Source organism: Manacus candei, unplaced genomic scaffold (assembly GCF_025592945.1).
Source record: "Manacus candei isolate 608988 ecotype Guabito, Panama unplaced genomic scaffold, ASM2559294v1 h1tg000142l, whole genome shotgun sequence".
Lineage (NCBI taxonomy): Eukaryota > Metazoa > Chordata > Aves > Passeriformes > Pipridae > Manacus > Manacus candei.
The window spans coordinates 928068-939150 of NW_026138190.1; the positions used below are offsets into that span (position 1 = coordinate 928068).

Here is an 11083-nt window from a genome sequence, read left to right on the forward strand (position 1 = left end):
CCCAGCTCCCCCAGGACCCTCCCACACCCCAAAGCCCCACAGGCCCCCCCAGGCCCCTGACTTGGTCCTGCTGCCCCTTGAGCATCTGCAGCTGCTGCAGAACCAGGCATTTCATCAGCAAATGTGCAGGTGACACCAAGCTGGGGGTGTGTTGATGTGCTGGAAGGCAGGAGGGCTCTGGAGCACAAGTGTGTGAGGAGAGGCTGAGGAAGCTGGGGGTGTTGAGGCTGGAGAAGAGGAGGCTCAGGGGAGACCTCCTGACTCTCTGCAAGTCCCTGCCAGGAGGGGGGAGCCAGGTGGGGGTGGGGCTGTTCTACCAGGAAGCAGCAGTAGGACAAGAGGGCTGGGTCTGGAGCTGTGCCAGGGGAGGTTTAGGTTGGATATTGGGAAGGAATTTTTTGCTGAGAGAGTAATCAGGCCTTGGAATGGGCTGGGCAGGGAGGGGGTGGAGTCCCCGTCCCTGGAGGTGTTGAAGGTGAGAGTGGATGTGGCCTCAGTGCCATGGTCTGGGAAGCACAGCGGGGTTGGATCCAGGGCTGGACTTGATGATCTCAGAGGTCTTTTCCAGCCTAGCTGATTCTGTGATTCTCTGATTGCCATTCCTGTGGCAGCACATGCTTGAGGCTCCATCCCCAGGGTGAGAGAGATGTCTGTCCATATCTATCTGCAAGGTTAGTCTGTAAATGTGTGGTGTTAGAAAAGCAGGCTGAGTTCTGGGCTGGTTGTAGAAGGAGAAAGAAGCCCAGAGGCCAGTGCAAGCAGGCAGCCCTCAGCTTGCCCATGATGTCCCCTCCCTGCAGGTTCCTGTCCTTGAGCCCAGGCCCTGAGGTGAGGCTGAGAAGTGGCGCGGAGGTGAGCCCAGAGCTGTCCCTGAGGTGAGGCTGAGAATAAGTGCAAGGCAGAGGTGCTGCTGAGGAAGGAGAGCCCCGTGGTGGGGAAGGCACAAAGCTGTGTGTGCCCATCCCCGAGCAGGTGCTGTGTCCATCCCCTGTGTGCCAGGTGAGCTGGGGCTTTGCTGCAGAGCTGCGGGCACTGATTTGAGCGGCTGCAAGTGCTGAGATGGTGGGCACCCAGGAACACCAACTGTGCCTGGCCACGGAGCCTGCAAGGAGGAGCAGAGACAGCCCTGGCAGTGGGGGGGGCCAGGTTGTCCCTGTGCCTTCCCCTGCAGGCCCTGGCTGTCCCTGCTGGCCCCTGTCCATCCCCATCAGGTCCCTGCCCGTGCCCCTGGGCTGAGCTCCCCCCAGGAAGTGCCCTGGAGCTGAAGCTGCTCCATCCCCCCCTGCAGCCGCTGCCCCAGGCAAGGGAGCAGCAAAGGCAGGGCCAGGAGCAGAGGCAGCAGCAGGGGAGCCCTGGGGGGGCCGGGAAGCTCTTGTGTGGGGCAGGAAAGAGGCGCTGGGCACGAGGCCGGGGCTGTGCTGAGCAGGCCCAGCCCTCACATCCCCCCAGCCAACGCCGGCTGCCCGGGGGGCTTGGGAGGGACCCCCAGCCCGTGTGCCCCACACTGAGCTGGCAGAGAGAGAGCCAAGGGACAGGGATGTGGGCAGGGCCCCGGGTGAGGGACAGGCAGGGCCATTGCAGGGCCACGGTGAGGGCACAGCCTGTGGCAGCAGAGCTGCCCAGGGCCGGGGGCAGCCGGGGGTGTTGGTATCAACCACTGCTGGGGCTGAGCAGAGCACGAGGCCTCTTGCAGAGCCCTGGAGCAGCCTCCCACTTGCCAGCCCTGCCCTGGTGGGGTGACACTGTCCCCTCCCTACAGGACACTCTCCTAGAAATCTTTGTGGTGGCCTTTTGTGTATATTCCTGTTTTGTGATCCAGCCTGGGGACCCAAGGGATCCTCTGCCATTCCATCCATGCAGCAGGAGTCACCCTCCTGCCCTTGACTCCCTGCAGAGGAACAAGTGCCCTCTCTCTGTTTGGGAGAAGCCAGATGCTGCCCCCAGGCCATCAGAAGTGGTGCTGAAGCCTCTTTCAGCCCAGCCCTGGGTGCAGTTTTCTCATCCCCTCACCGAGTGCCCGCTGCCCCAGCCGGCACTGACCAACCAGGGCGTTTGGCACACTTGGATTGGTGCTTTGGAGAAACAGCCCTGGACTGGCAGGGGTCCAGAGAACCTCGAGGAACAGCCCTGGTGAGTTTGAAGTGATACTGCATTAATACAGCTTTTGATTAATATAAAGCAACTCAATCAAGTGCTCATGAAATGATCTCCTTCCCCTCATTCTCCTAATTAAACACTGTTCTTTGGGCTGAATCTTCATATTCTGGAGTACTTTTTGGCTGAATCCTAACTTTTTGCAGTTTGGGGAGGGTTCATCTTGCTATTTTTGAGGTGTTTTTTGCCTGAATATCGATGGTTTCCATTTTTTCTGGGCTGAATCTTGGTGTTTTGGAGGTTTTTATGGACACAGGATGCCCGGTGAGTTCTAGAGATGGACTTGGGCAGGAGGAACCCCCAAGCCAACACACTCAGCCCTTGTTTTCCCCCCCATCAGGATTTGTCCTTCCCAAAGCTTGGGCAGATGAAGGAGGCTGCGAGGAAGAGGAAGATGCCTTGGGCCCCCCAGGCAGGTGAGGAGGAAGTCAGTGTCCCTTTGGGCGGGTGTTGTGCTGGCTCTGTCAGCCCAGCATGGCCCCGGCTGCAGGACAACCCCGCTGGCGCCGCCGTCCTGCCGGGGCCGGAGTTGGGGGGATGTCCTTGGCCTTCCCTGTGGGCCGGAGGCAAATCCCCTGCCTGTCCTTCTTGCTTCCTGCCCCAGGCCCCGAGCTGAGGACGGAGAGCGCGGAGGACAAATCCCCCCGGCAGAGCCTGGTGGGAGAGGCCGTTTTGAAGGGCTCCCCGGCGCAGGAAGGCAGCGGGGAGGAAAAGGGCCGGAGATGCCCCCGCAGGAGGGGCTCCAAAGCCAGCCCAGGGTGCTCTGAGGAGGAAAGAGCCAGCCTGTGCCGGGAAGGCGGCCGGAGCTTGAGCCAGAGCTCCAACCTGGTGGTCCCTGAGCAGCCTCCCAGCAGGGAGAAGGCCTTCAAGTGCTTGGAATGTGGGAAGAGCTTCAGGATAAGCACCAGCCTCCTCACTCACCAGCACATCCACACCGGGGAACGTCCCTACCCATGTGGGGAATGTGGGAAGAGCTTCAGGGACAGCTCCACCCTGATCCGACATCAGCGCATCCACACTGGGGAACGGCCCTACACGTGTGGGGAATGTGGAAAGAGCTTCAGGCAGAGTTCCCACCTCATCCGACACCAGCAAATCCACACTGGAAAACATCCCGAGAAAAGGGTGGGAGAGGGGGGCTCAGGGGAGGGGGGATTCCAAGAGCGGGGTTGCCGTGGGGGTTCCTCCGTGTCCCCATGCCTTGATCCCTGGAGAGCGAGGGAGGCTGGAGAGAGGGGGGAGCTGTGAGAGCCCTGAGAGCCTGGAGAGGGGGGAGCTCGGGCCCCCTGTGCCGAGCCAGCGTTCAGGGCCGTGCTGTTGGTGCCAAATTGCCCCTGGTCAGGCTGAACCCAGAGCCCACCCACGTGTTAGGGGGCCCGATCCACTCCCTGCTCTCCTTGCCCTGGGGCAGTTTCTGGTGTCCCCCCACCTGTGGGGCTGTTTGGGTGCCTTGGGCACAACTGGCCCTTGTGCAGGGCTGTGCCCTTGGGGGCTCTTGGGGGTGTTCAGGAGGTGTTTTTTGGGGGTGCTGGGCTGGGTTGGGGGCAGAGCCCCGGCGGTGGGTGGGGGGATGTGGGTCCCCCCCACGGTGGGGGTTGGTGTTGCTGGGTCAGGCCCCGCCGGCTCCATTGTCAACCCGGTGCTGGTGGGGGGGACACCCCAGCGGGTTTGGGACCCCCCAGGAGTGCCGGGGGTGGGTGTGGAGCCCGGGAGGTGCCGAGTGTGGAGGGCGGAGCGGGGCGATGGCAGAGCTGGGGGACCCCTGGGAGCCTGGAGGGGGGAGCACGGAGAGGGAGGAGCCCCGGGACCCCCGGGAGCCTGAAACGGGGGGTGCGGAGAAGGGGAAGCCTGGACAGTGGGGACCCCTGGGATCCCTGGGACAACACAGTGGAGAACCTGGAGAAGGGGAATGTCTGGGAACGTGGCACCCCGAAGGCAATAGTCAGAGGAGAAGGGACCCTTGGGACCCCCAACACTCCCAGCATCCCTGAGTGGGACCCCCAGCACTCCAGACAGGAGAGACCCTCCAAACTGCAGGGGGGACAGAGCAGAGAGGGGGAACTTCTGAGAGAGTTTTTTTGGGCTGAATGTTCATAGTTTGGAGTATTGTTTGGCTGAACCCTAACTTTTTGCTGTTTGTGGGGGAGGTTCATCTCACCCTTTCCTGGGGGATTGTTGCCTGAATCTCGCTGGTTTGGGTTTTCTGGGCTGAATCTTGGTGTTTTGGAGGTTTTTATAGACACAGGATGCCCGGTGAGTTCTAGAGATGGACTTGGGCAGGAGGAACCCCCAAGCCAACACACTCAGCCCTTGTTTTCCCCCCCATCAGGATTTGTCCTTCCCAAAGCTTGACCAGATGAAGGAGGCTGCGAGGAAGAGGAAGATGCCTTGGGCCCCCCAGGCAGGTGAGGAGGAAGTCAGTGTCCCTTTGGGCGGGTGTTGTGCTGGCTCTGTCAGCCCAGCATGGCCCCGGCTGCAGGACAACCCCGCTGGCGCCGCCGTCCTGCCGGGGCCAGAGTTGGGGGGATGTCCTTGGCCTTCCCTGTGGGCCGGAGGCAAATCCCCTGCCTGTCCTTCTTGCTTCCTGCCCCAGGCCCCGAGCTGAGGACGGAGAGCCCAGAGGACAAATCCCCCCGGCAGAGCCTGGTGGGAGAGGCCGTTTTGAAGGGCTCCCCGGCGCAGGAAGGCAGCGGGGAGGAAAAGGGCCGGAGATCCCCCCGCAGGAGGGGCTCCAAAGCCAGCCCAGGGTGCTCTGAGGAGGAAAGAGCCAACCTGTGCCGGGAAGGCGGCCGGAGCTTGAGCCAGAGCTCTGAGCAGCCTCCCAGCAGGGAGAAGGCCTTCAGGTGCTTGGAATGTGGGAAGAGCTTCAGACAGAGCTTCAACCTGATTAGACACCAGCACATCCACACTGGGGAAGGGTCCTACCCATGTGGGGAATGTGGGAAGAACTTCAGGTACAACTCTACCCTGATCCAACACCAGCACATCCACACTGGAGAACGGCTCTACCCGTGTGGGGAATGTGGGAAGAGCTTCAGGCTGAGCACCCACCTCCTCACCCACCAGCGCATCCACAGCGGGGAACGACCCTACATGTGTGTGGAATGTGGGAAGAGCTTCACAGACAAGTCTACCCTGATCCGACACCAGAGCATCCACACTGGGGAACGGCCCTACAAGTGCTTGGAATGTGGGAAGAGGTTTCAGACCAGCTCACATCTCCTCCTGCACCAGCGGACACACACGGATGAGAGGCCCTTCCGCTGCACCGACTGCGGGAAGGGCTTCAGGCAGAACTCCCACCTCGTCACCCACCGGCGCATCCACACCGGGGAGAGGCCCTACAAGTGTGGGGAGTGTGGGAAGAGCTTCCCCAGGAACTCTGCCTTGACCTCACACCAACAGACCCACCGGTAAGGGAAGCTGTATGTGTGCCCCGACTGCAGGAAGAGCTTCAGCTGCTGCTTCCACCCTGAATGAAGCCCCTGATGGGGAGGCAACCCCTGGAGTCCAGTGACTGTCAGTCCATCCCTTTCGACCACAAAGGGCCAGTCCCCTTTCCCATGAAACAGGAACCAGGCCTAAAAGAGTTAACTGAAATATCTTGGCCTGCTAAGAAACCCCAATACCTGTGTTGCTGGAAGAACATTTTAGGAGCACTGGTTAATATGTTCTGTTCTGCTCACTGGACCAAAGACCTTCATATAGAAAGAATAGGAGTAGCACACACACAGTGATAAGTTAGGTAAACTAGATGTTTGAATAAGATCTAGAAGGCCCAGAGCTAGGATTTTACAAGCTTGAAGAATTCAGGTCACCTAATTGAAGAGGTCAAATTGAGGAAGACGTCCATGGCGACCACCAGAGGGATGAAGGCTTGAGGAGAAGCCCCCCACAGTAGAAGACTGGGCATGTCTGGAAAGACTCTGCCCAGAGACCAACCTACTTATTAATATGTATAATAAATGATGTAACCATGTATCTAAAGTGTATAAAATAGCTTGCTTTTGCACTTTTAAGTTGAGCAAGTTTGTCTAGTGTGAGCTGGCTTGCTCCCAACATTGAATAAACAAATACCTTGCTGCTTAAAGACAAAAAAAGTCTCTGAGCAGTCTTTCGGACCAAGTTTTTCAGATTCATTTGGCAGCTCACGACAGGACACCTTCTCCACCCGACTGCGGAATCCCTCGGAGGACGGGACCCCCTTGGGTGCCCCTTTTTACCTGAAGGGCAAAAAGAATCCCTTCTTCAGTGGATTCTTGCGGGGGCTGGACAAGAACACTGCCTATTGATAAAAGGTATTTGTATCTGGTTTCTGGTTTTGTCTATTCTGGTTCTGGTTATTCTGGTTCTGGATTCCCATAAGCCGAAGGCGGGACGCCGGCACTCGCAGGGATATGGGAGAGGATGCTATTCCAGGGGAACATCCCCTCTGGTCTGGTCTGGTTTTGTTTGTATTTGGCCAAATATTGTTTATTTTGAGGGAAACAAGTTTTTTTCTGGATGGCCTGAAGCTTTCCCATGTAGAAAAAAAAAATGAATCAAAAGGAATGGTTAAAGTCTTGTTGAATGAGATTATACCATGGTTTGGAATGCCTAAGAGCATCTCTTCAGATAGAGGTTCACACTGTTGTGCATGAATTGTACAAGCAATAAGTAAAGCACTAAAAATCAATTGGCAACTGCATATGCCCTACAGACCACAAGCAAGTGGGCAAGTAGAAAAGATGAATCATCTCATTAAACAACAAATTGCAAAAATATGTCAAGAAACAAATTTTCATTGGTATCAAGTTTTACCTATTGCTTTAATCAGGCTAAGGGTCAAGCCGAGATCAAAAGAGAAACTGAGTCCATTTGAAATTCTATTGGGCAGACCCTACATGATGCAAACTGTGAATAGTGAAGCTGTAGATCAAATCAGTAATCAGTATGTGTACGATCATGTTATGGCTGTAGGGAAACAATTGCAGAAAAATGCTACAGTGGTGTTAGAACAGCAACCCAAGCAGCCTGACTGTAAGTTACATCCATTCAACCCTGGTGATCAGGTATATGTTAAGAATCTTTCAGGAGATCCACTATGGGAGAAGTGGGATGGACCCTTCCAGGTGTTGATGACCACCTCCACACGATCTGGGTGAAAGAGAAACCCACGTGGATCCACTGCTCTTGAGTCAAGAGGGTTCCGGAGGAAGCATGGACCTCGGGAGAGGAATCATCTACTATTGAACCTCCTCAGTGCTGATCTTTGGACTGATAAGTACATTGGTGTTAGATCAAGCCCTTGCCCAGAACTCATCATGGTCTCAGGCCTATAATGGGGTCTCTGGTCTATTATTTTATTTACAACCAGATCTTCTGCCTCAGCCAGCCCAAATAAACCAGTACAATGCATCTGTCATAGTCCTCCAAGGAACGAGGGTACTGAATAATTGGTAAAATCCTGGTACCCCACACCACGAAAGTGTTTTAACAGGAAAAATTGGAGAACGAACTCGAGTTGGATGCAAAGCGTATAAACCACCCTCACAGATTAGATGGTCACCCAAAATTGACATTACTGTACAGAACTCTGTGAAAGTATTTCTGACCTACCTGTATGACTACGGAAATGTAATAAGTGGACATGCATGTGATTCTGATCAATGTTGGCACACCTTCACTCTAGATAAATCAGTTTACCATCACCAGCTCTACAACTCCTTCTTTAACCTGTGAGAGTGTTCACAATTTAACTTTTTCTGGACCTTACGTAATTAGCCCACATATTTACTGAAAAGAGTTCAAAAAAAACACATTCAAGTAAACATATCACACATACAAAAAGACTGTCAGCCCTATATTCAGCAAAGTCTTGAGGGCTGGAACGCATGGTTTGGCACAGGATTAGGTGACCTAAACACCATAGACCAAGAAGTGTTAGTGAATAAACTAAGTGCCATCACTTCTGATTTGGGAAAACTCAAAGTCCCTTTAAGATCATCTTTGCTTACTTTGGCAGAAACACAATCATTGGCAGGTAGGTTGCTAACATTAGTAGCCAACCACACTGCAGGGGATTTTACCAAGATTATCGACTATGCTGGTACCATCCATAAAAGGTTTGCACTTGCAATACAATGTCTCCAAACCCAACAGTGGGTACAGTCTGTAGCTGCAGGAATATTGAGAAGGAACTTCAGGAATATTACCACAGGAGGTAAGAGAAATAATAGCTAGAAACAGTTCCACTACACAATTTGAAAAAAATTACCAGGCGTGGTGCCAGTTAGTGAACTTCACTTACAACCCTCAACATGAACAAATTGAAGCCTGTGTACTCACTATCAGTGCAGCCAAAGAAAAGACCATCTTTCCTATCCTGGCATTAGGAGCCATACACCAAAACATAATTATCAGACCCATAGGCCATAATGTTTGGGCAAGTCATGATCACACCAAGAAGAAGTGGCAGTCAGTCAGTCCTGAGGCATGTACTCCTAAAGGACAACTAGGATATATCTGTGAAAATGCTGTAGTAGAAAATGAAGATTTATGCTTAGATACTGAAGATAGTGGGTGTACCTTTGAAATGCTTCCCCATGCTGAAACCCAATCACAAGTCTATTATGTAGGAAATGGATGTGCATGTGTTAGAATCTTTTGTGTTAATTTTACCATAGATACTTGTCATGAAGTAGTGAGCAGTACTAGTTTTTTGTTTTACTAAAATAATAGGCTGTGATTTTAACTATACAATTTCAATAACTACTGAGCAATTAATTGAAAATGATTATTTGTTGTATCATGATGTACATAAATGACTAATAGGAATAGACATAAGTCTTTCCAAAAGATGCTTGAACACCCAGATATAGAAAAGATGGCACAAGAGGTGACTAAAACACAAAGGTAGAGCAAGTAGAAGAACACAATTGATAGGACATCTTTACAGGGTACCCCCTACAGCATCACAAGTGTTTCACTATTTAATACATCAATATTGGTTTGAGGAGCCGTCATGATTCTGCTATCCCTTTTAAATGCCTAGCTGTGGTACAAATTAAGTACCATGGTCAAAAGGATGCAGATAATTTGGGCAGTGATGCATACCTATCAAAACCCATTGGAACTTGACGAAGGAATTTGTAAGTGTCGTGGTTTGAATCTTGTTTTCCCCCAGAGGCTAAGAAAAGTGGTAGACCCCAAGGGGTGGAAACCCCTGGAAGTTTTGAAGTTCTGCCCAATGGGTGCTCCTGCAAAAATGTCAACATCCCACAAGCTCACCGGAAGAGATGAGTTGTAGTTTGGTTGTTGTAGGAGAGGTGGCCATGTTGTAGAGCCACGAGGAAGGGGCTCTGAGCCCCTCGGGCCCTCTGGGGCCTCCCAGCCCCTGGCTGGGGGCTGCGGGGACCTGGAACAGCATAAAGCTGGGCTGGGTGCCTGTAGTTATGCCGGGAGATGTTTTCTCCATGGGCGCAGAGCAGCAGCCAGCACTGACCAGAGAAACGGTGGCAGAGAGCCAGAGATAAGAACCTGAACTGGGGGAGCAGCAGAAGCAACATGCAGCACCTCAGAGAAGACTCCTGGAAAGAGAGCCAAGAAGAAGAGAGAGCCAGCAGCCTGAGAGACAGAGTTCTGGGGGTAAGACTGTACCAGCCCCCCAAAACTCCTTTGAGACCTCCGAAAAAGGAGGAGTAGATGGACTCCTATTTTAGAGGAGCCTTGGAGTATGCAGCACCAGAGAGAGAGAGGAGCTGAGAAGCTCAGAGCGTCCCAGAGCTGGACCGGGACGGCCAGAGGAATGCGGGGGGAGTTGACCTTGGCTCCCCCCTCGCACTGCTGCCACGGTGGCAGCCTGAGAGACAGGGCACAGAGGCCCTGCAGAGGAGCTGAGTCTCCTGGAGATACCAGACCGTCACGAAGCCCCCCTGTGTCTTCGTGATATGACCGTGGTGATACGACCTTGTCTGGGGTTACGAAGCCCACAGAAGACCCCTCGGTTGGAGGCGATGGGGCCGAGAGAGGCTTGAATACCTCCCTCGTGGATGCTGGCAGAGATCCAGCTATCAGCTGCTGCATGTGGAGAAGAAGACAGACTGCTGCCTCAGAAGATGCTGCTGCTTAAGGACTGGAAGGGATCTGTCCTTCTTTCCCTCCTGGACCTTTATTTGGAGGGGAGAAGAGATCTGATCCACTGTAAATACATATGTCATGGTAGAGATAGTTGTGATCGTGTGTATAATGTGATATGGTATTTATTTGTACAGTCATTGTAATATATTCCCTTTCCCCCACTTTGAGTCTGGTGTGTTTTGTCTGGAAAAAAAACCATCTCACATTAGGTTGAGATGTGGGAGGGGGGAATGGAGCTGAGGAATTGGATTTTGGGGCTATCTCAAACCATGACATAAATGGTAGCAGAGGATGGTTGCGAACCATCGGGGGAAAGAGATAAGAGCCATGATACTTGTGGTAACAGAAAGAATTTTCCAGACAAAACATGGACTGTACCATTGTAGAGAAAGTAAGGCTATAGTAATGTAAGTTAAGTATTAAGAGAAGAGTTAAGTTTGTGATGATGCTATATTGATGTGTAGTAGAGAGATTTTGATTATATTTTAGTTTATTGAAGATTGCATGTTGATTAGAGTTTTTTTTCAGTTGTTGTGATATGTTGACATTTTTGCAGGAGCGAGGGGTGGAGTGTTGTCGTGGTTTGAATCTTGTTTTCCCCCAGAGGCTAAGGAAAGTGGTAGACCCCAAGGGGTGGAAACCCCTGGAAGTTTTGAAGTTCTGCCCAATGGGCACTCCTGCAAAAAATGTAAACATATCACAAGCTCACCGGAAGAGATGAGTTGTAGTTTGGGTTGTTGAGGAGAGGTGACCATGTTGTAGAGCCACGAGGAAGGGGCTCTGAGCCCCTTGGGCCCTCTGGGCCCTCCCA

General features: G+C 53.0%; 1 protein-coding gene across 1 annotated transcript in view; it reads left to right on the top strand.

The window, feature by feature from the left end:
- LOC127462872 (zinc finger protein 22-like) overlaps positions 1 to 6446 on the top strand; it is a 55324-nt gene extending 48878 nt beyond the window's left edge. The window contains exons 2-6 of the mRNA XM_051771807.1: positions 2495 to 2570; positions 2759 to 3279; positions 4484 to 4559; positions 4748 to 4963; positions 6289 to 6446. Of these exons, the coding sequence (XP_051627767.1) occupies positions 2522 to 2570; positions 2759 to 3279; positions 4484 to 4559; positions 4748 to 4963; positions 6289 to 6446 (1020 nt within the window). The 5' untranslated portion in view covers positions 2495 to 2521. The remainder of the gene's footprint in view (positions 1 to 2494; positions 2571 to 2758; positions 3280 to 4483; positions 4560 to 4747; positions 4964 to 6288) is intronic.
- Positions 6447 to 11083: the final 4637 nt, after the last annotated feature.